At 38.8% G+C, this 24,850-nt stretch overlaps 1 protein-coding gene across 9 annotated transcripts in view; it reads left to right on the top strand.

The window, feature by feature from the left end:
• The window catches only part of plcb1l (phospholipase C beta 1-like), a 147,272-nt gene that overhangs the window by 51,615 nt on the left and 70,807 nt on the right, over positions 1 to 24,850 (top strand). For all 9 annotated transcript variants that reach the window (XM_067482582.1, XM_067482581.1, XM_067482577.1 and 6 more), the window contains one exon: positions 3,555 to 3,632. Coding sequence is in view for 7 of the 9 variants with exons in the window: in XM_067482577.1 (XP_067338678.1) it covers positions 3,555 to 3,632 (78 nt within the window). In the remaining 2 variants the exon portion in view is untranslated. The remainder of the gene's footprint in view (positions 1 to 3,554; positions 3,633 to 24,850) is intronic.

The following is a 24,850-nucleotide window of genomic DNA, read 5'->3' as shown; positions in this document are numbered from 1 at the left end:
ATTTTCATTTTGCAAAGCAAGCTGCTGTTCTCGCTTGCAGAAAATGCAGAAATGTGCCCACCTGTAACTCCTGGGTGAACTGCTCTTTACTGGTACTGTCTAGGATAAAAGGAGAATTGTATATAAATAATACTGTACACACCAACCAGCGCAGGTGGTCAGGCTTTAAAGAGACCTGTGTCGTTTTGCTACATTTATATATGACATTTTGAAATATTATTTTGTGAGATCATCCCAACTAATCCTAATAAATACATACATTAACTATAGACATTCACTGATCCCAGGTATTCAAGCACATCACAGATGGTATTAGTTGGGCAGTGTTAAAGGAGTGTGAATGTGGTCAGGACAGATGGCACTGGAGGAGATCATGCACATTTCCTAACACTCTATCAATCATAAGTCTTTATCTTCAGTAAGATAATGCTAATATTTAATACTAAATATTATGTCAACTTGAAATTACCAACAGGTCGATAGGTTGTGAGAAGCAGCATTTGGGGTGGGTGTCTTTCTACCATAATAGCTACTTTTGTGTACTAGAGTTTGTACACAAGGTCCATATCTACAGATCCAAATACGGACCAGGCCTTTCCTGTGAAAACACACACCATCAAACACACACAGATATATTCTCTGTTTCATTTCCCATGCACTCTTTCCTTCCTGTCTCCTCTCTGTATCATTTCATGGAAAGAATTACACAGAAGTACAGAGACAGATAGAGAAAAAGCTATAAGAAGTTGTCAGTACAAATTATTGAATGTTTTGTAATTGAATGTAATGTTTTTTTTATTATGGCTTTGGCTTTTGGGCTCCAATCTTAACCTCTCCATGAGAATTTGAACAAGTAACAGAGAATTCCAATTTTTAAATGTGTGTGAGCTTATATTTTGTGCTTTGAGGATTTTTTAGTTTTAGTGAAAATTACAGGTTTTTGTCCAGTGGAGACAAAATTGGCGAATGGTTTTCTTATGTGTAAGGTTAATACAGTGTACTGCATGAACAACAAACATGAGTTTTCAGGAGCCTGAAGCAGTGAAGAGAAGCACTGCAGACTTCAGCACACAGTGCTTAGTGGTAAAATGTCGAAAAAGGATAGACGAGCAAGCAGAAACCTTCTTGAAATGTTTGTGAAAGCCTCAAAGTCCTAGACCTCCCCAAGCTCCCGCACACAGACATGCACGTACACACCTTGTACTCCTGTCACCGCTGCTTGAAGACAACTGGCTGCTGCTGTAGCTCAAGAAATGGTTGTTTTAAAAAGACTCCTGGATTTCTGTTGTTATTTGTCATGGAGTGTAAATGGCACTTGGAGCACTAATAGCTGCTTCCTACTAAGAGGGAGTGGAGATTTGGCAGACATCCAAGTCCTCCAGGACAGGGACCCTTCATCATAAAGATTATATACAGAGACAGGCATGATCTGAAATATGTCAAAGGTAATGCTGGGTGTCTGTAAACAGATTTTTAGCAATTTACACTTTATCAGGCACTTTTGTCTGTTATGTCTTGAATAAGATATTATCAGGCTCCACAGGGGATCTAAAAACCTCTTAAAAGTAGTATGATGTGTCATTAACATGCACAACAGAAATATGGTGAGCTGAAGTCTTCTCTCTAACACACCCCCCGAGGTGATTGCTAATGATACACACTTTTCACCAAAACTATAACCACGTCTCCTGCCCAGGATGTCTTCCCTTAGGGTGTTTGTATTGTTGCAAGTCAGTCACTTATTTTAATTCAGCAAATTCTAGGCCACTACTGCTTATTGTCTTTCAATTCATGACAAATTCTCGACATGGTCAAATCCCAATAAAAAGCATGAGCAGCTCTACTGAGGTAGCAATCACAGCAAATCACTCTGAAATCTAATCCACAATGTTATAAGTACTTATGTTTTCATTAATGTGCAGACCCATGAGAAAATCTTTGCTAAGAGTCTTTAATGGCCTAATGTGTTTGTAGGGGTGGCCATGGAGAGTTGGGACATTAAGGAAGAAGCTGGTGAAAATGACTGCTCTCACATCATTAGGCGGAGTCTTCGTGCTGTCAAGTCACTTTCTTTATCTCCAATATCACAGAAAATGCATCAGTTGCCACATTTCGCCCACTGAGTGAAGTCTTGACTTGGTTTATTGGAAATATAAACACTTGGTGTAATATTGATCCATCTCATTATGATTTTGTAGGTTTTCTACAAATAACTGCTAAATTCATGGAGGTTTAGAAAGAGAAATTCATCTATAAACACTAAATTGAAGAAATTGACCTGTGGATTGCAAATTGAGTAGCAATAATAGTGTAATAGATATTAGATTCTATATCCAAGAACGGTGAGCATAAGGCTTTTTCCTGCCCCTCAGGCTATAAATAGTGTGTCTGTGTGTATGCAGCATGCATTCAGTAACATGAACTGTGTCTTTTGTCATTCAGTCAAGCCTGCAAAGATTGTGCAATCATGTGAACAGACCCAAAATGATTCTTCTTGAGTCGCTAATAGATTTCATGGGAATTGAGGGTTCCCATAGCAAACGTCAATCTACCAAATGCCTCTGATGTGGCAGCTTACCATTTGCCGCATCAAACATGTAGCTCATTTGCTTTTCCTTTGCTTCCCGTTCTTTTGGTCTTTCGGTCTTTTTAGGATCTTTGTTGGTTAATAAAAGAGTGGATTTCTGTTTTGGTTTATCATGGAGCATATACACACACACACAATTGCCTTATTTAGATAGTATGAAATTACACACTATTGGTTCTTTTCACCTCCACACAGACATTATCAGCTGCCAGCTCCAAACTCAAACACTGCATGTCACACAGGGGCATAACCAAATATGACAAGAGTGTAGCAAATGCAGACCATTAGTTCTGTCTCCCAATGCTGTGGCATAGCATAGTTATTAGAAGCCTCATGAAGGCACTTTGATTTTTTTGCTCTGTGCACCAAATGAGGTTTCCATCTCTCTGATCACACAGCCATGGCTGATTGAGAAGGACAATATGTTACTGTTAAGCTGAACCACAGCCACTATGGACACAAAACAAAAAGCAAAGGCTGTTTCTTTTTATAGAAGTATCCAATAATACCTGTGTTGCCATGTTCCTCATGGTCAAATTGTGTGTATGTATCTGTACGTGTTGTAACTTGGAACTGTCTGCATGTGGGGACTGTGGGAAAGCATTTGTCTGCTACAAGAGGGGAAAAAAAGGCATCAGCTGTGACACAACCAGCACTTTATGATTGCAGTTGTCTCAAATACACACACACTCACACACCAGGATATTTGACAGGTCATGGTGAGGAAAGTACCGTAGAAGGAAAGGATTGTGTGCTTGCTTTTAGCATAAACAGCACTTCTAATCATTTCAGATACTGGTATGCATGTGATAATACAAAAACTATATTTTATTTTTGAGTAATAAATAATTATTTTACCCAGACGCTATTCTGCAATATACACAAAAACATGCACTCATATATAAACTCACACATAAAGAAACTGACACATTGACTCCAGATGTCTTTTTCTTTTTTTTTTCTACAGGATTCTACCACTGTAACCCCGGTCACGTTAACAGTCGACCCTAAAGGATACTTCCTATACTGGACTGACCAGAACAAGGTGAAGCACCACACTAACAAGCCCAGCTCACGCTTCTATTTCCACTAATCATGGACATGACTGTCATGCCAGTCATTTCTTGGAATGTTTTTTTTTTTTTTTTTTGGAGAGACAGAACATACATCTTTAATAAATGAAAACCCCAAGAATTTAATGCGCAGGGTTAAAATAATTTGGGGCTTCCAGACCTCAACACAGGCTCACAATTATACATAAAAGGTCAAAACTACACATACACCCACTGAAATTATAAATTTGAAAGTTTAGAAATGTCTTTTTTTGCCAAGCTCAAGGCCTCCTAAATTCCTGTTAGTGATCATGATTAACTACAGCTGGTGGCCTCTCTGTGCCAACATGAAATAGGTTTGTTTGACAGCACTCATTGGATTGACCAACACACAGTACAATGGGAAAGTCCAGGAAGATTAGTGCAGATCTGAGAAAAACGATGGTAGATTTACACAAGTCAACAATGTTTCTTTGAGCCATTTCTAAACAACTGTAGATTCCAAGATTAGCGGTCCAAAACAATTGGACATAAATATAAGTTATTTGGAGGCGTAGCCGCTTTTTAAGATTTGGACCAAGATCCAAACTGAGATGATGTTGGTTGGAATAGTCAGGAAACTACTGGAACACTTTCAAAAGTCAGTCCAGGTCTGTATTGCTATGGACTGAAAAGCTGCTGTTAAAGCAAGAATCCTTATGGTGGAAAGTTAATGATCAGATCAGACAAAGATCAAGTAGTTTAACCACTGTGACCAGAAGTGTTTTTGGAAGAATAAAGGTGAGTGACTCAATCCCATCCTACACATCATCTTCACATCATACTCAGGTTTTACTGCCAGTGTACCTGGTGCACTGCCCAGAGTGGATGGAATAATGAAGAAGGAAGATTACCTTAAATTTCCTCGAAACATCTTCAAGCTACCTATTAGTAAGATGGTTGAAACATGGACATGCATGGGTGTTCAGACAGGCCAGTTTCCCCAAACATACATCAAAACTAGTTATTGAAAGAATAAAGCAGACTCTTGAAAGTCCTGACGTTAAACCTATCAAAATACTGTATGTGGTCTGTGTTTAGTGTTTGTGCCACGACCATGATTGTCATGACAAGCCATGACAGTCATGGCTACTGTACATCTGTAGGCAGCATTGGAATACAAATATATGGATAAAAATATCATTTTACGGTTTGGTGTGAATCAAATGTCAGATGACTGAGCTTTGCTGTATTTATGTTAATTTTTTTGTTATAGCAACAAATATAATTTGTTTATGTATCACAGATAGTTATTTAAAACTATTCAGCTTTGTCAAGTTACAGATAATTAGAAATGATATGCCTACTATTATTAAAGAAAGATCCGGAGATTTAAGGAACAGACCCATATTGTATAAAATATATTGTGTATTTTTGTAAGGCATTTCCAACATTGTGATGCGTTACAGACTACTTTCATGGTTATCTGATGTCTTTATTTTGGTTTTCCTGCTTTCTTTTGCCAGACGTTTTCATAGTTGAGTGAGTGGGTTACAATTATTCTGTCTCTTATTGGTAAAACCACTAACCAGTTTTCCTCTCATAATTTTTAGTAGTAAACAAGGTTCTTGCTATGTGTTGTAAACTAAACCATTAAAACTGAAAAGGAGACAGACATCTGAACTCTTGCACCTGCAGTGTTTAACTTGACACCTATGAGAATAATCCATTGTGCATAGTGTTTTTCAAGCACTCAAGTTATGGCTTTCCTAACATCCAGGAACATGGTTGTGAAATTCGTACTAGATGCAATCAGAATTAATAACCTTATCAAGCACTTCCTTTCAGTGTGTACATAATTTCTATGGGCCAGTTTGGTCTGTTTTTGCACTCTGGTACATGTCTCCCTGTTCAGTTCTTCAGGTCTAAGTACCAACAGCTCACTTGATGTAATGGGTGCCTTTCCATTTGTGTGTATAACTGTATAAGCAACAACAGCGAGAGGTAGACTAATTAATAGCTACTATTGATTACGTGTTCGTTTAGGTGACGGTATATTACTACATCCATACCAGAGCTTAGACAGGAATGCTGACCGAGACTTTACCTCTGTACACACATCTTGATGCATAAACATACCCGTACACACATCACTCGTGAGTGCACTGGTTGTCATGTTTGGTATGAGAGAAGGAGCCTATTGGCAGCCTTCTACAAATTAATACACTAAATGTGGAGAAATGGAGGATGTCTTCAGGGCATACAGTTCTACAATCAGTGAAATGACTGGATTTCTGGAAAAACAAAGACAGACAGACAGACAGACAGACAGACAGAAACAAATAAACAATTGAAGGACCACTTTTGATGTCTGGCTTGCTTATGCATGTGGAAAAATGTGTGTCTCTGGTCAGAGATAACAAGCACTGAGAGTGATTCTCTACTAAGAGAACTGGAGAGGCTCTTTGGCATCAATTTGTCATTATTTCCTGTGCCTCAGGATTTTGAATGATGAGGCTTTTGTGTGTGTGTGTTTACATGTGTAGGTGTCTGTTCTGTCTCTCAGCATTGAGAGCAGTCCTGCCACACACATAATAATTCAAATTGATACCAAGTGCAGCCAGGACAAAACTCTATTAGGGCATAAAGAAAGGCACCCGCTATTTTCCTCGCTACCACAGTCAACACCAAAATGTATTTGTATGTGTTTATAAAACTGTCTTGTATCATGTTTTCACTCACGTTTATTCATGACGATATTGAGCATCTGTTCAACAGACCAATTTAAACAAACTGATGCTCTTTCTACTTGTTGTGTGTTTGTGGCAGACCTGGCCTGATGGCCTGCAGAGTAAATGACTTCTTCAGATTCAGTAGAAACATAGCAGTGCCCACTTTGCTTACTTTCACCCAGACATTGTTGCTGATGGATATGCTCTAACTTTGTTTCCAGTTTTAATATTTCCTGGAGGCTTTAAACTATTGGATGACTAAGTCATGACGCAGACTTTAGACAGCATCAATTCTCAAACCAAATCGAACCTTGATCTTAATCTGGGTCTTGACTTGCAAAGGATTCTCTTTGTCTGCCTTACGTTGGCACGTGTGGGAGACAGAGACAGGGGAAAGGTGACAGAAGGACTGTGCTGTCTAAAGGTTTGTGTTTCTCATCTAGTGATGGGTTTTCTGTCAGAGTCTGATCCAGCAATGGATTTTATCCATGTTCAAGCTCAGAAAGGCAAAGTTTAGTTTTGAGGAGTGAAGAATCTTTTTTTTTTTTTTGCCTTTACTTTTTGGGCTGGCCCTCTAGTAAGTAACTCCAGGAGGATTCCTTTAGCTTGATCTTGATGCCTTTGTTGCATTAAGTTGGGCTGACAATGCAGCCTCAACTTCAAAAGAATGGTATTGTGTGAAAGAATAATAAGATCCTTATTGATTCTTGATTGAGTGTGTCAAAGTAATAGAAGTTACTTAATGGTGGCAGCAGCCCAGGAGATGAGCTAAGACATTATGGATTCAGAAGTATTTGACGTGTTTGATTTTCCATTTCCTTTTCTGCACTATTGGGTTCCTGCCAAAACATGGTCTGAAACAGTTTTATTAATGCGGAAGACGAGAACAGTTGAAGGGCATTACAAAGGCTTCTGTTTCCCGATACAGATAGTACCAACAGGTGCAAACTGTGTGGCTTCTAGTGTGATGTGAGCTCTGCCGTGTTTTTAAACAGGGCACTGCTATGTAAACTCCCACAGTCATAACTCTCCCATGTTTGTACTGTATGTGTTTAGTTCACAGTCCATTTGGCAGACTTCTTATGTTTCTGCATGCTCTTGCCTTCACCTTGAAAGTCCCTCTGCTTGAAAACACACACAGACACAATGTAAAAACAGTGACAACAACGATTGTTCTGATAGTGATAAAGAAAGTGTTAAGAATAATGGTGTCAGTGCAAATGAGTACAGTGACCCTGTGTTGACACATTTTGATTCTACATTAGAAATTTAACTACAAAAGCATCTCATAGAGTGTAGAAAAGTTTACTATATCATTGTGAATCTGCGCAAGAGTTGACAAGTTTGCCATAAAGCTCTCTTAGGTTTAGACTGTATACAGGTGAGGTGTTGAAGTAAGTATAGGAAACTGGAATATATTTATAGGCCGAGTTTTGAAGATTTTTGACAGCTACGTTGAGTTTATTTAAGTTTTTTGGTAACGTCAATCCATGTGCATGGGTCTGTTTTCAGAGTCTGATTGTCTGCTTTCTACTAACCATGAATTTTTGAAAAAAGGTAGAAGTAGCCTAAAAATGTTATTCTGAGACACCTACATGTCTCAGAATAACTAGACATGAGCGATTATTTTAATCATGTAAGGCTCTTAGTCACCATTTCCACCTTTCACTATGGTTAACTACTTTAAATATCCACTTACAGTATCTTGTTATCAGCATGGGGTGTTAAACCTATCTCATTTGACCACATTTAGATACATGTGTATGTAATGCTTCAATTAACAAGCTGGCATGTGTCAACTTGGTGAACAAAAACACCCACACATAGAAGCACCTATACACACACACAGCATTCCTGTACTGTCCAACCAGGAACAGGTGCTTCTTTAGCAGGATAAAAATATATTGCTCGTGCTGCTTGAGCCGCCTTTTCAGGGGAGGAGCTAGAGTTGGACTGACTCAGTCAAATTTACAGCCTTTTGGTGTACTTGCCATGGTTGCCATGCGACAGCACACACCTCGGAAATGTCACATTGTCTTCCAGCCTCCGCTCATATTCCACAGACTGTTGCAACTGTGAAGCTAAGGAAATCATTGTTTCCTTTTTTGTGTGTGCACATGCATTTGTGTGTTCCTCTGAGCAGCCTGTGGTTATGACAAAAGATTAAATGCTTTCTCTCTGGAGATATGTGTTTCAACAGTGTGCCAATTTCCAGACATTCACTGGACAAGCACTCAGCGTATGGCACTGAATGATGTTCAGAGGTGAGAGACTGTTCACCCCGGGCCAACATCAGACTCACACAAGTGGCAAATGGTGTGTGTGGGACATTTCTGAATGAGCCTTGAGTTGACATAATCTCAAACATGAGTTCGGGTGTTGTGAGCTACACTTGATGTCCAAAAACACAGGCTTTTCTCTGTCTGTTGGAGCAGAGCTGCTTTCCTAACACAGCGATTTTCTGTGATTACTAAAGCTGCAGCTCCTCCACCTCCGTCAGCACTATATGGGTGTGACAGACAAGGCATAAATCTGCAGCCAATCTAATTAAAGTGAATTGTGACCTCTGCCAAGTTATAACCTGGCATGCTGAGGCTCTATTTCATCTGCACCGGCAGAGAGAGAAGCAAACACTGGGAGACATACAAAGCAGAGACAGGAAAGAAGATCATGATCGGGATGAAGAGAATGTCACGTCCACTTTGTTAGCTATGGTATGGGATCAGTTCATTGACTTAATGAGTCACTTTCACACTCCATTAGCATTTGGTGACATAGTTTAAGGTGACTTTTTTTTTTTGATTGGCTTGTAGGAGACTGGGGAGGAGGTAAATGTGCCATACCCTTATCAAAAGTACACAGCTCAACATACCTGACTTATATCACAAAACAGTTGACTTTGTACAGTTACAGCGCACAGTGTCATAGATTATACTTAAAATATAACAAATAAAATATGAATTATTATGACTCAAATCATCCAGGATTATATAAGAACTATATAATCCACTTTGAGCAGCTGTTCAGTAAATATAAGTAAATTGTGCTGTTAAAACTCCCTTTTCACTTTATATTTTGAGAAAAAATATTGACTTTTTCACTGAATGTGTTTCTACTGTGCTGCACTTTGCCTGCAGCTCCCAAATCACTGACTCCACCTGTTCTTTCAGCCCTCTGAAAGTAAAACTATGAAATTCTGAACAAAAAACAAATGCTCTGACCATTTCAGGATTCAATTTATAAAACACACCCATAACAATCAGCCGGCTAATAATTATTATTAATCATTTAACAATGTCTTTATAGTTTAGTGTGTGGGTTCCAGAGTGCTAGCTTAATATACCTCAACAAGAAATTAGCTTTCTGTATGGAGCTTTTATGTTCACCCCGTGCTTGTGTGGGTGTCCTCGTAAATGTGAGAGTGAATGGTTGTCTGTCTGTTTATGTCTCTGTGTGTTGGCCCTGAGATAGACGGGAGACCTGTCCAGGGCGTAGCCTGCCCTGTGCCCTATGACAGCTGGGATAGGCTCCAGCCCCCCAGCAGAATATATGCAACAAGTTACAGATAATGGATGGATGGGCATGTAATGGTGAGATTGAGCTTTGGCTCTAATGCTTCACATGTCTGTTCTTCATAAACAGTACAAAATGCTTTTCAGATGACACAGTTTAAGCTATCTAGCAGTATCAGGACCAGTAGTGGTAGGTAAAAATGCTGATAATTAGCTAAAATGCTGAGGTCTACATTTCTATGAGTGTGTCTGTTTCTATGTTGCTTTTATAAGCAGAGCATTTGGCAAACGTTTTGCCTCATCGGTGCTAAAGTAAACTTTTTTTCACACAGGCCTAAAATTGCTGCAGTAGATACTAGCCATGCAGAGAGGGTTGGGCTTTTAATGCTGAACAAATAAAGTTTACAGCAAAGGTCAGAGTGAAGTTATTGATATCTGTCTTAGATGTCTCAGTATAGTACCTTTATAGATGCTATTTATTGGTTTTAAAATGTAGGGCAGAAAGTGTTGTCACTGTTGTAATTTAAGGTTTAAATATTATGACACACAAGTCAGACATTGTATGTGATGATGTTTGGGAAAAGCAAATGTTCCTACAACAAAATGTAAAACAAGAGGAGTTTTTTTTCCATCTTGCCATTTTTATGAGGTGGTAGGAAAAATAGCTTGGCTCAGATCACCCATCCTAAAACAACTTAATGTAAACTGTTGATCGGTCTGCTTAGAAGAGCAGAATGGCAATGTCGAAAAACAGTTTGTGTATGAACTTGACATTGTAGAGTAAGACCTGCAATTTATTGAAGCTGAGAGTCGAAAGCAAGTAAAGAAATTGGTTATAAGAAAAGCATTGAATGTTTTTGGATTAGCAGTTCCTGAGTGACTTTAGAAGCCTTAGTTTGCACTTGACTTAGTCCTTCCTTTTTTCTATTTCAATTTACTGCATTGTGCTCCTCTATGGGTAAACGAATGCATGCAACAAGCTAGCATGCGCACACACACACGCACACAAAGTAACATCAGAGAGGAGGTGAAGTTGGTTCGGCTCACTTCCTCTCTTGAACAACTTGAATTTGTTCGCAAAGCTGCAAATCCGGAAAGAAGGCTTTTTGTCCATTCTCTTGGCTGATTAAAGGCTCTGCTGATGCCAACACCATTCAGTGTGAATCTTGGCAACTCAGCGGACTCTCCCAGGATAACAGAGGTGACTTAGCTATGGCAGCAACACTGGCTGGGCAACTCATAAGATGCACTAACACACTCTGGACTAAAGTGATAAGCTCAGCCAGTGGTATGGCCTGTTAAAGATGTTGATGGTAAAGCATCAAGTGAAGAACAGTTCACACAGTCTGATATTTGTTTATATAATTAGAGCATAGCACCATAATTTTACCAGTCTTTAAATATTGATTTAATGGCTGTGAGTTTCCGGCTGTATGGTACATATAATAATTTATGCAACCCAATAGTCAACCTTCACATATCCAGAGCTTTGCAATATGACAACATATATCATGTGAGGCTATAAAAACATCTTTAGTTTCAAATTCTGTTCTGTCATTTATTTTGTTGTCACAATCACACTCTTTTATCAGTACACGACAGCTTTGAGATGCAGCAGTGAAGTCTGTCAAATTGTGGTCATATTGCACAGACCTATTGTCTATTTCGATGCAAATGGGACTTAACATGATAAAATTAGAAATGTTGGAGTAATTCATTAAAAGACTTTGAATTTAACAGTTATAGGCAGGCAGTGAGTCATTTGTAAAAAAATAAATAAATACATACCTTTTAAAAGCAATATGAAGGTGGCCGACAGTTACAGATTGGAGAAATAATAAGGAGGGCTGCTTCTGTTCTGGGGGAGAAGCTGGCCCCTCTACATGTTGTTTCCAAACTCCTCTCAATCCTGGACAAGCCCTCCCACCCTCTCCACTGCGTGCTGGCTGCTGTTTACTCCTCTAGCTGGTGTTTTTCTTACTTATTGATCAGTAGTTTCTCCTTGTTTATTGTCTTGGTTTGGTGGAAGTTTTTCCTGTCTTTTCTACTTTTCAGCACACCTGTAACAAGGCAACACAATTTCCCTATGGGATCAAAAAAGTTGTTTGAATCTTGAAATTACTCATAGATGTCATAATGACAAATTGCTTGTATAATATACTTTTAGATGAAGTGCTCATGTGAAGTCTGACTGCCTGTTTAAAATATAACAGCAGAGTGAAGAGGATGATTAAGCTTCTCTTTGTCTCATGGGTCCAGGTATTTATAACATTTTTTGCTGGCCTATTTCTGTACCGTTTATTCAAAAATGATCTCTATTGTGTTGATTCCTTTCACCTGACACAGTTCACACAGGACGAATAGTATGACACTGAGGGCTCAGCATTTTAATAATGCCGTTTTGGCACACAGCCAGAGAAGTAGTAAAGCCCATACGGAAAGGAAGAGTGAATGAAGAATGAGACTTCCCCTGGATGACGTAGAAAAAATAATAACCCTATTTCTTTACTTTATGGAAAACTTATTTCAAGTGAAAGGAAATTTAAGGAGCAATTTCAAATGCCAAACAAACTGATTTTAAGCACTGCAATGTATCTTTAACTGGGATGCTGGTTAATTGATTTTGTCTCTGCTTAATAAACTGCAGTCAGCTGATACGTCTGCCTAACTCTCTTTCCTGTTTGTTTGTCACTCTGTACTTCTGTCTGTCCATTTCTGTTTGTCCATTACCTATTTATTATTACCTGCCTGGTTTATATATTGATTTTGCTACAATAAAAAGATGGGGTAACCACCCTGTCTTCTGTTGGTATGACAGTTACTGCATGAACAACCGTTGTTAAAAAATGATTAATAGCTCATCTTTGCCGGTGCCCACCAAATTGTTTTTTTATTAATACTTGTGTGCAAGTAATACAACTTCTATAGCCATAAATTACACACATGAAGTTCAACTAAGCAACAGAGGAAAATCTACACCAAACTTGTATGTTAAAACTAGACACTATGAAATGTCAGAAGTAAGGCTTTAAAGGCCCCCAAGGAGCAGCTTTCGCTGGAGTTTGATGTTGTCACTCTGACGTGATGATGATTTGAATAGATTTAAATGTGAAGCGGTGGCCAGACTGTTGTTGCTGTCAGTTAGAAATTTGCATAGCTGAGACAGAGCTGAGCTGTTGGTTGCTCTATGCATCATAACACGGCTGAATCAGTCAGTGTCAGCTTGTTTATTCTTTTTTTCCTGCACTAGTCTGTCAGTGCCACCAAGCTAAACTAGAGTCATAAAACGCGCATGATGTCAAAGTAAGACTAAGCTGTTTAAGCTTTAAACTTGTCCTTCCCTCTGGTGTCACTTATTGATGAAAGTTTGTCTTCACCATTACGCTGTCGAGTTAATAACTGCAGACGTATGAGACTCAAGGAACTGTACACACATTCAGACAGAGCTGTGTATCGCTCAGTCGTACAGAGATAAATTAATGAAACTAGTAGTGTGAAGAATTAGGGGGGTGAACCTGCGTATGTTCATACATATGCAGACAGGGCTATATTGCTGCATTTTTTTTATTTGCAAGAATAGCTAGGCATGATTCAGCAGGTTTTAGCCTCTGCTAGAAAATGGAACAAGCACTTTTAGTACGTAGATTTAAGCAAGCTGTACCCTTATTAAACATAGTACAACAGTTGTCAAATAAAAATTTGCTTGGCTCAGTGGGGTTTTTCTTAGTGAGGTGTTTGCTGGACTGGTCACCAGTCAAAATTTATACATCTGCTGAGCGCTGGGGTTTGCATGTTGAAATATGATGACCTGACATATGGACTGTGGTCAGAAAATCTGACATTACTGTTTGATCACAGCAGTCTGTTTTTCTGAGTGCGATTGAGAACTATCACAGGTGAGAAGGGATTATTTTAAATGTCTTGGTTATTGATTTGCTCCGTTAGTTTAGTTACACTAAATTGATTACAGTAGAGAATTTATAGCTAAGACATTTGAACCCTGATGCTTCTAGTGAAATGACATTTAAAATTTGCAAGGACTATTACATGAGTCAACTGGTACACAGGGAGAACAACTCTCTCTTTTCTTTTCCATTCTCTTCCTTTCACTTCAAACACTAACCCAGCCCAGTTGCCATGACAATCTAATCCATGCAGCTTGTTTTTTGATGCTGCAAAATACTCAAAACCCTGCTGCTATGATTTGACTGCCACTGCTGTACCAAGCCAGGTGGCTGCTTTCCTCAGGGAGCCCTTTCAAATAAAGGCATTGAGCCAAAAGACTTTGAAGTCCCACTGTACACAAGCTCTCAATAAGAGAACACACTTCCTTCCTGTTTCATTCCAGGCTTTGACAGGGGAGCTACATGGTGCACAAGCTCATGTTGCTCATCAGTTTGGTTGCAGTGTATGCTACAAAAATATTTCTAATGTATTTAAAATTGAACGGGGGAAAGGTGGAACAGTGGTTAGTGCTCTCGCCTCATAGCAACAAAGTCTTGGTGTCTGTGTGGATTGTGCTGTTTGCATGGGTTTCCCTCACACAATCTACATACATCCAGTTAAGTTAATTGGTGACTGAATGTGACAATGAATGATAGACTGTCTGTATACACAGTATGCCCCTGCGATAAGGTGTCCAGGGTGTTCCCTACATGTTGTTCGGTGTCAGCTGGGATTGGAAAATAGGATAAAGGAAGTATGCATTTTTAAATCTGGCTTTAGATGAAAGACTAAACACAGTAAAAAAAAAAATACTATTTGCTTTTGGTAGGAAATTACATTTCTTTAATTTTTGGTCTCTGATTGTGCAGTGCAGGTGAAAAGTTCACTCAGTAATGAAATTCTCTTATTCACTTTTTCTTCTCTTTCATGTACACTGCCTCTGAGAACGGAGATAAGAGCTGAAATTAAAAGAAAATTAAAGTCAGAATTGCACATTCTAAATTATTTTCTTCTCCTCTGAAGAATGCTGTAAAATGGACAAATGCCAAATGTAATTTTGATGTGACATCCACAGAACTATTATTTTTTATTAAAGAGGTGAAATAGCTTTTGTTGCTTTATGCTAGTATAAGAAATATCTCTTGATAGGGTGAAGGTGGTGTTAAATGGTAAAGAAAACATTTAATCATTAAAAAAAGCATAGGATTAGATGAAAACCTCACAATAGAAAGTAAGAGCACCTGATCTGTATGTACCGTAGAGCACATTAGACATTTAAAGACCGATGTCTGTTAGATATTATAATTTGCATTGAAATCTATGCATAATATACTATTTAATAAAAAACTCATATGACATTACATCTGACAAACTGTTAGATCAGGAAGGGATTGTTTCCCAGCAAATGTACTTGTTTGTTTGGTTTTGTGACGTTTAAAATAAAAGGATGAACCTGAGGTAAGTTTTTTTTTTTTTTCTTAGCAGTAAAGGTATGAATGTATTCTGCTAAGAGTGAGATACACTAGATAAAACAAAAGGCACAAATGCACCTTAAGTTGCAGGCAGTCAGTCTAGTAAAGACAATTTTTCAGACGAGCTTTTGTTTAGCTTTTTTAAATGGTTTTTCTTTCAGGTTATATGAGAGTAGTCAACAAGTTTATCTTCCTGCATCCTCAGGAAGCTCATGAGTTTCTGCAGGCTTATAGGAAAAAATCCCATCAGATTTTAATGTCTCGGGTTAAAGTAAAGATCGAGATGATATTTGTTCACTATCCATTTCACAACTGTGTATCATTCGTATTTGTACTCAAAATCCTGCACATAAACGCACTAAATACATTCTTTATAAATAAAGAACAAAATCTCTCTCCCCCTTCGCTTTTTCTCTCCTACTTAACAAATGTTTCAAACTGTTTTTTCTAGTCTCATTTAAAGGCCTCAGTAAATTTAATTTAATTCATTTGCTGCAGGAGTCCGGGTAGCAGATAGCTTACACTTAAGTCCTAGTTGTTAATAAGGCAATTATGAGGTTTTTGCTCGAACAAGTTCCTGAATTTCCTGCATATAAGAATGACCAATTGCTCAATTGTGCGACTGGAAAGAAGAGGTTTTTAACTCCATTTCAAAAAGTCCAATGAAAAGTGGTCAGAGGGATAGTTAAGTGTAGATAATAATACAGAGCAAAGAGTATGTTTCTTTCCGCTGAATGGTTTTGTTAATCATTTCCAAGCAAGTTAAAAAAAACGGCTGCATATTTTGTCTTCACTCTCAGAAACACTGAGTCATACTTGTCTCATATTTAGACAGCTTGCTCAGACAGATTTTACTTTGTTTTATTATGCTTTGATGCAGACTAATCGTAATAATTACATTAGATGAGCTTGTGATGTTTGAGAGGGCAGTAATTCCCACCAGCTAGGGGTTTCTGGGTTTTGATGCCACCCTGCTGCTTCTCATTCTAAGCTGAATTCCTTTGTACTTTGTAGCAATTATCTTAGTGCTGTCTCTCCATTTCTAAATGTTCATGTCAGAAGGCTTATTAACAACACTCTGAGGGCCTCATTTTGGCCTTGATTGTAGATCATTAACATGTCTACATAGACACCCATATAAATTAAGTCAACATTAGTTTAAAAAATAAAACCAGAAATAAAGTGTGTCAAAATTTGAGAGATGACACTTTACCTCAACAGAGAACATTGCATTTCAAACCATACACCTCCTGACAGACTGCAAATTTTTCACTCAGACATTTTATCCACTGTGACAGTGTGATGTGTGTCATGGCTCTCATGACCTGTCACCTCATTGTTGTCTGACTGGAAAAAAGTTTTCTCCCAAGCAATCACTCCGCTGTCCATCCCTGAATTTCCCTCAGACTCCCTCAATCTCTCCCTGTTCCATTTACGCTCTAGCAACTAAGTGTGTCACAAATGTGGGTCGGGTGCCTTTTCTTTCCCCACTAAAGTCAATTCAACTTGGTGAAATTATAAGAAGGCATCAAATTTAAAAAGCTCAGAGGTGCTCTCGGGCAAAACAAGAAGCGCAGCTGTCTGCCATACTTAAAATACCAGCTCCTTTTGAAGAGTCTTCCTCGAGAGAGTTACATGACAGCGAGGACAGGAGAAACACCTGGCCCACTAGAAGAGAGAGACATGGAAAATTATTTTTCATTAGTACATTAGCAGACATGTGAAAGCCAAGAAAGCAGTGAAACTTTATAGAAACATGTTCTCCACTTTCCAACCACATCATGCCTTTTCTGATATTTGTATTTGTCTTTACATTTGTGGCTTTGCACTATTATTTCTATCAAAGGCTTTTAGGACCTGTTGACAAACACATAATGGCCTGTGGTTTTTTTGATGGGAAAAATGAATGCGTCTTCAAAATAGCAGTGGGTTGAGAGTAGGCTCTAAACAAAACATTGATCATAATATACTAATTTGCTGGCTGATTTGTAGGTTTTGTTCTCTAAAGACGAAGGCAGACTCTGCAAATTTGGCTGGTTGAACTGTGTCTGACCGATCTTACACGTGAACTTCATTTTGACCCAGTCTGTTGTCATTTGATGTGCACTGCAAGCTGGATTGTGGTGCCCCATTAAGCACCTAAACCATTAACAGTCCTGCTCCAGGATGATCAATTGTATTTTTACAGTAGACTGTCTGAAATTTTGGTCATGTGTCTTGTTGTGTGAGCAGTTCCATGGTTTTATTTCCCACATGGCTGCTCTGAAAATATGTTTCAAAGATACTGAGAATAGGGCATCTTGTTTGAATATTTCTTTGGACTTGTCACTGCACAAACCCGACCAGGGGTTCCATGCTGTTGTTCAATGAGAGCTCCTCAACGCAGCCCACTGACTGACCCTTACAATGTGAACAGTGAAGTTGGAGGATTGGGCTAAGCAGGAAAACCGATTAAAAAAACACACCAACAGACACTGTATGCTCGTCTTAACGATGCCGTTGCTACTGTGTTGGACCAGTTGAACTGAACACAGTTGACTGAGAGGAACTGGTGTAAACAAAAATGGTCGGTGGAGGAGTGAACTGGCTACAAGAAGTGGGGAAAAGGGCGACAAATTAAAAGTCTAGAACAGGAAGTGGAGCTAAAAGGCTGGACCATGACAGTACATGTATGCCATTACATATGTACTGTTAAATGTCCCACACACACACTGTATCTCAGTAACAGTTCTTTTGAAACTAAATTGAATGGATCCGTATGAGTATCAACCTTCAAACTGCTGCAAAATTGTTGGTATTTTTTGCAATCTCAAAATTGTAGTATCTATCTATTCAACAACTGATGTATTATCTGTAATTTTGAATCTTTTGTTAAGTTGATATATACTTTTAGTGAGTGCTTTGTAAAACTGTTCAGTTACTATCCTCCAAGTGATACATAATATGTATCCAATAAGTCTCTAGCACATAATACAACTCATGTTGAAAAAATGAGCTTTTATCTAAACTGTTTAAACTATGTTGTCTCATTCTGCACCAACTGTATTTCACCTTATGAATATAACTTGTTATTTTCAAACTGCTCAAGTTCTAGAAATAAAAATAAAATGTGGAGGGAGAAGGAAAGATTACTAAATAGTAAAGGTCTCAGAGAGGGAGAGCCAAAGCGTTTTGCCTACAGGAAAAAAAAGAGAAATTAATTTCTCTTAGCTGGCTGCTTTTTCCTGACTTCAAAGGGCCCACGGATTGCACTTAGAAGGTGTCTAAATGAGGTGATGAGAAAGATGTGAGCCAGAGCTGCACTGTATCTACCACTGACAGTGATTCTCGGAGGACTTCAGTGGAAAGCCCCAGCACACACAAGCATGCTTAACACATTCAACCCATACAACTGAACAGAGCTGTGGTGTGAATGTAACTTTTAGCCATTGATTGATTGCAAAGTTGGGTTAAGATGTTTACTAGTTCCCTAGTTTGTTTGTGTGAGCAATATAGTGTGTGTGTGAATTTTATATGTACAGGATGCACTCTAGTGTGTGATTATTTGTATTTTATAGCATTCATTTCTTTAAGTACTCATTTTTGTGAATTTTAAATGTGTGTCTGTATCTGTATGTATTGCTGCATTGGTGTGTGTGTGGCTTCAGGCCTTTCAAGGGGACCTCAGATGTTTTACTGTGGCAGATAAGAGCCATCCACAGTGTGCCTGAAGGAGGCCACACAGATAGAGGAGCAGACACATGTTGTGGAGGAGTAAGGATAGAAGAAGATGGAGGAAAAGATGGGGGTGGTGCATTAGCATGCGCGTGTCGGCAGGGGATCAGACAAGACGAGCTGTGAACCGTCATCCATTGACACAAGAACTGCTGTTAGAATGGAAGCAGACATCTGATGGAAGCATAGAGGGAGGGTAAGGAGGAAAAGAGGGGGCAGATGTCCTGAGAAAGGTTAGTAGATGAGCGTGAAAGACAGGCACGTGTCTAAGACAGTGGAGGCCAAGATGGACAATAGGAGACAGAGTAAGGGAGGGAAAGACCGGGAGGAGGCTGAAAATGTAGCCAGAAGCAACAACTAGGAGAGAGGACAACAGGATGATAGACAGATGAGGGAAGCAGCTTTGCTCTCTCTGTCATCCCACTCAGTTCTGCTATCTAACAGAGTGGAGTACACTCCCTCCAGAATCCTTCACTACACTCCATCCGTCACTGTGCATTCGAGTGTGTATCTTCCACAATTCGGTTGGTCTAGGATGCTCCAAGGAAAATGGTGACCAGTATGAGCTGAAGAGCTGGTCACATCATCACTCTTAGTCCCAGTGTGTCTATAATGACTGAATGCATAAGCCTGTGGAGATTGATGATAAAGACAAGTTGGATTTTTTGTGTATATATGTACAAACTTGTGTGTTAAGCCAGCAAAGTTGTGTGTATGTTTGTGTTACCTGGTGTTTGTCCAAGCATGAATGCGTGCGCTGATGTATAGAACAAAGCTTCCTGCGGCCTTTATCTCAGTGCTGGTTGTTTTGTAGAGCGTGTCGGCTGCTGATAGCCACTATCAGCCACGACCACGCTCCTCCATCGCTCTGCCTCAGTGTTTTTTTCCCTACATAACCATTTCATCGTTCCTACTTCCTCACCACCTTCCTTGTTTTTGAGGAGTTTTTCTTTTTTGCTCTTTTCCACTGAATCTGTAATCCCTCTTCCAATTTCTATAATCATGGATATAATTTAAACTGGACACTAAAGTAATGTAATCTCACAAATTCATGATTTAACTTGTGTTTTTGTGGCTAATCTTTTATCTGATTCTAGCTGTCTTCAATCCACCCACAGTTAAGGCACTTTTACATTTATATATTTTATGTTTATTACTTGAAAGAGAATAGTGGCATGCGTAGCTGTAAATCTAGATAAATTCTTATTATATTTAAAAATTGATTTTTAATTTGTTTTGGAACAGGAAAATAAATTAGGGGTGTTTGGCTGGAGCCGTCCTTTTACCTTAGAGATTTAACATGCTGACCATGTGATTACTGGGTCTCTTGTTGTGTCTGACTGGAGACCTTTATTGCATGTCCTCCCTTGTCTCTGTCTCCCCTTTTTTTCTTTCACCTCTGTACTGTCCTTTGTCTAATAACGAAGGAAAATTACCCAGACATGACAACAGGAAAAATATCTTCTTTTTTTCAAGGATTGGCATTTATTGGTGAGATGTAGTTCAAACCAGTCATTTTATGTCATATATGGCAAAGCAGATACAGACCAGGGGTGATTGCATGCTGTAAATACAAATTTATTTTTTCTGTATAATAAAAGCAGATAATATGCCAACTCATATCCAGTGCTTTTGACTGCACAAGCTCATGTCAACCACACATTCCAGCCAGTCTTATGACAACATGCCCAACTGAATTCACATCTTTTAAATGTCACACTAAAATTGGGGGTAGATAAAGCTCCGGTTTCACGCATCGTTGCTTTAAGATGCTCAAAAGCAAGCTGCTATTGACTGGATGTGAAAAAGGGGTCAAAGACTGAAGAACACAGTAGACATTTCCACCGGATTTTTAAATAGTGCTGAGTCCTCAGCCCTCAACCCTGTGTAAAAAGTGTTACTCCCACATGGTGGCTTAAACTAGAAAAACATGGCTAAAATCTCTGCAGCAATACACCACATTTGTCTGTTGGATATAAAGCCTTTATCACATTTTGCATTGGTAAAGTTAGTCCAGTGAAAAATCTCTGAGTGGAAACATGAGCAGATCAGGTTTGTATTGCTTTGCTTTGCTTTGCTGTATTGTATTTTTTATGCAAGTGTACAAATACAACATTTATGTTTTTTAATTGTGACTTGATGGTTCTGAATTTAATTACAATCCTGTGTATACAATATTATAGAGAATGATGATAGCATATAGACTTGTAATTCATTTTAATTTCAGTGCTCTGGTGAAATTGTTTTGTGTTGGTTGCTCATGACAGAGCATTGATTTGTTTGAGAATTTATATTAGTTTTTCGGTGTGGCAGTTGCAGAGAAAGATGTGGGAAAACATGAAACATGGACTAGATGAAAAACACAATAGATTAGTTTCTCAGTTTAAATAGGCCCTTGGGCAGCCTCCTGGCAATGCCAGACTTTCCAGTTTGGCTCAAAGCTTTTGTCACATGCTATAACTCATTTCTCATACGATGGTTTCTGTCACTCTTTGCTTTGCACTGCCTAATAAAGCATTTAAATCATAGAATAAATTTAAAATGTAATAGGTCCTCCTGTATACTAAGCCATCTTAGACTATTGGTTGGACAGGAAGCACCACCCAGTCCCTCTGCTATGTCTTTAAAGGTCACACACATACATGTGGAAAATCATGTTCCCTATGAGATTTTTTGCTCTTCTATAACTGTTTGTAACCTTTTCGCTCTCCCTTTGTTCAGCCACTTCAGGTGAGGGGGTTTGTGACTTTACTCACTTCAGAGCTGTTAGAGTCGGTCCATAGGAACCCAAGAGTGCAGCAGTGGAGTGGATGGGACTGTCAACCAAGTTCAAGCACAGCTCTCCACAAACCATTCTCCCTCATAACAGTACATGTTTCCTGGCAGCTGAGTGGCACTGAAGGACCACTTACAAGGACAGGCAAAGCACTAGCATGGCTTTAGTGTGTTTTCTCCCACATAACACAAAGGATTAGGTGATGCATCTATGCCCATAATCCTCTGACCCTAAGTCAGTGGGCCCTTGAAGACTATTATGCTTGCAGAACAGCAGTGTAATTGGTCTTAGATCTGTCTGCATTCCAGTTTGCACATGCTGTATGTACATACAGAGCCTTTTGTCTTATTGTTTTCATAAAGCTTCCCCAGGCTTTCTACAAGCAGTCTGTCACCCGTCCTATAAGCAAACCATATCTGACTGGCCACAACCTGATTCAAGGCATGGACATGCATGGCTGTAGATAAAACATGACACAATGGAATTAACTGTTAAATCTCTTTTGTTCTACATTCTCATTCGTCTGGATGAAATTAAACAACAGTACAACAGCCTTAAATAATTGCTTAATTGAATGTCTTCCCCATACTAATTGTCTAAAACCTCACTCCCTTTAGTTCCCATCACTCCCTTTCTTTGCTCCCTACCTCCATTGCCCAGGAGATGCCCTAGACCCACATCCATTTTGAACTCAGAGGCTATCAAGCATGCTGTTAGTAAATGAGCAAGCTAACCTGTTGCTGTCAGTCTCCCCGCTTCCATATATTGTGTTCTCTATTTCTACCTTTATTTCTAAGTCTTTCTCTCTCTGCCTATTTTTCTCAAACCTGCACATCCCTTGGTTGCTTGTATCGCTTAAGCTGTGAAAGCTTGTTGCTTTAACAGACAACAGAACTTTTTGTTATAAAACCAACCAAGCAGGCCAGACTTTGTGCCCCATTGTACATAGATACTCAGTTATTCAACAAACTTATAACAAGGATGTCAAGTTTTATATGTCACATTTAAAACACTGTGGACTGAATGTTTTTCAGTTGTATAATACCAAATACTGTTCTAACACATCAACATGTCATGTATGAAAGAAATGAATCACAGATCAATGATAAATTTCCTAAAGTCTCACATAAACCCAGTGGTGATTCCTTGCTACTTAGAAGAAAACATTTTGCAGATATGTGAGCAGCAGGTTTTACAGCCAAAATAGACTGTCAAAAAACAGTCACAGAAAACATAGCCCCGGGCCAGCCAGGTTAAGCATGTTCATTAATTTCTCTAGTTTCTCTCCCCCTGGCCCTGCCGGCTTCCTGGACGTGCCATGGATCTTAATAAGCTTTGGAACCCTGCTCACTGTTGTGATGCACACAAAAATGCCCTGAGAGAGGTTGGGAAATCAGAGGGTAAGCAGGATGTGTGTGATAAATAACAAGATATGACAGAAACGAACAGAAAAAGAACATGCCTCAGGAAAGAAATGAGAGAAATTACACAGGAGAAGTAATGGCTGTACTATAAGAACTTAAATCAATGCAATGTCTCCAATTATAAATCCAAGTTAATATTAGGATGTCAGTGGCATTAACTTTGATTTATATTTGCATTATATGTAAGCCTCTGCACACTGTTGCAAATGCTGCCACAGTTAGGTCCAATGGTGGAATGGTACTTAAGTACAAGTACTTCGTTACTGTACCTAAGTAAATTTTTCAAAAACTCTGTACTTTAAATAAGTAGATTTAATTATGGCTATTTTGACTTTTACTACACTACATCTACGAGCAAATATCTCTACATTTCAAATCAAAGTTGCATTACAATCACATGTCTACACATTTGTTTTTATGATGAAAACAAATCATCAGCAGAGAGACAGACATAGCGTCAGTTTCTTCTTCCATGCTCTTAGTTAAAGAATTATTTAACACATTAGCAGTACTCAAAGTGAGCTGGTATGCATTAATTTTACTCTTTGGCTTCCTAAACATAAACATGGCATCGCTTACCTCTTCCTTCTCACTCGACATGAGTAGTTTAGAAATAAAACTGAAAAAAATTAAAAAATTAACCCATTATTTATCTCTGTTACCATTCATTTGTTAGTGTCCCACCAAACATGAAGAATCACTGGTCCACAAAAAAGGACACTTTAAGTACAATATACATCATGTGCTTATTGTATGTTTATTTGTATTTTTACTTTAGTATAGTTTTTGATTACTTCATCCACCACTGGGTAGGTGCAACATGTATGGTCTTAACCACACACCGTACACAGCAGCTTGGATCCATACAGGCGGTTTCCTTTACCTTTAATAAGTCCGCACTGTGGGTTAACACTTAACTGATGACGATAAACCAGCTTAGAGTCGTGTTAACTTTGCAGGGCCAGAGGGTACAAAAAGGGCCCCATCAGCAAGCTTCTTCCTGAAGCCCCACTGTTTCACCAGGCCCCCATATGGAGCTCCATCTCTCTAAAGAGACTTCAAAGGGAGGCATTTGCAGAACTGATGTAGGCGTTAACCTTTGACTCAGTGGCTCTTTCTGTGCAGTCAGGGACAGCCTAATTGATGCTATGCATTGGAGAAAAGGAATAACTTGTTCCTGTGGATCACAGTCATAGAATAGAGTGCTTTAATTTTTGTCTTTTATATGGTGTCACGCAGTGGTTGTGCATCAATTGTAACAATTTTAATTGATGTTTGGTGTATAATATGCTCCTGCTTAGCACTGTAAAATGTTCTATTGGTCACCTTTTTTGGATTAAACATATGCCTTTATACCTATGTCTTAAAAGAAAACAATCTGATGATCTATGCTCATGTATGACCATAGTATCTCCAGGAAAACAATAAGTCACATTGTTCAGCTCTTACAGGTAACCGAATTTAAGTAAACACAAACTATCATACACCGTAATTGTTTTAGTCAAGTTAAAATAAATTAAACTTGAGAGACCACTAAAATAGGTACGGATTTGTATAAAGGAGAATGGCAGGGTGCAAGTCATGGCCTTCAGATGGTCAGCTCAGGACATTTGCGGCTGGAGATTGAGTCAAGCCCCGTCATCTACCTTGATAATGC

This window comes from Channa argus, chromosome 17, assembly GCF_033026475.1.
Source record: "Channa argus isolate prfri chromosome 17, Channa argus male v1.0, whole genome shotgun sequence".
Lineage (NCBI taxonomy): Eukaryota > Metazoa > Chordata > Actinopteri > Anabantiformes > Channidae > Channa > Channa argus.
The sequence above is the reverse complement of the archived record's forward strand: the minus strand, read 5'-3'. Positions and strand labels throughout refer to the sequence as shown.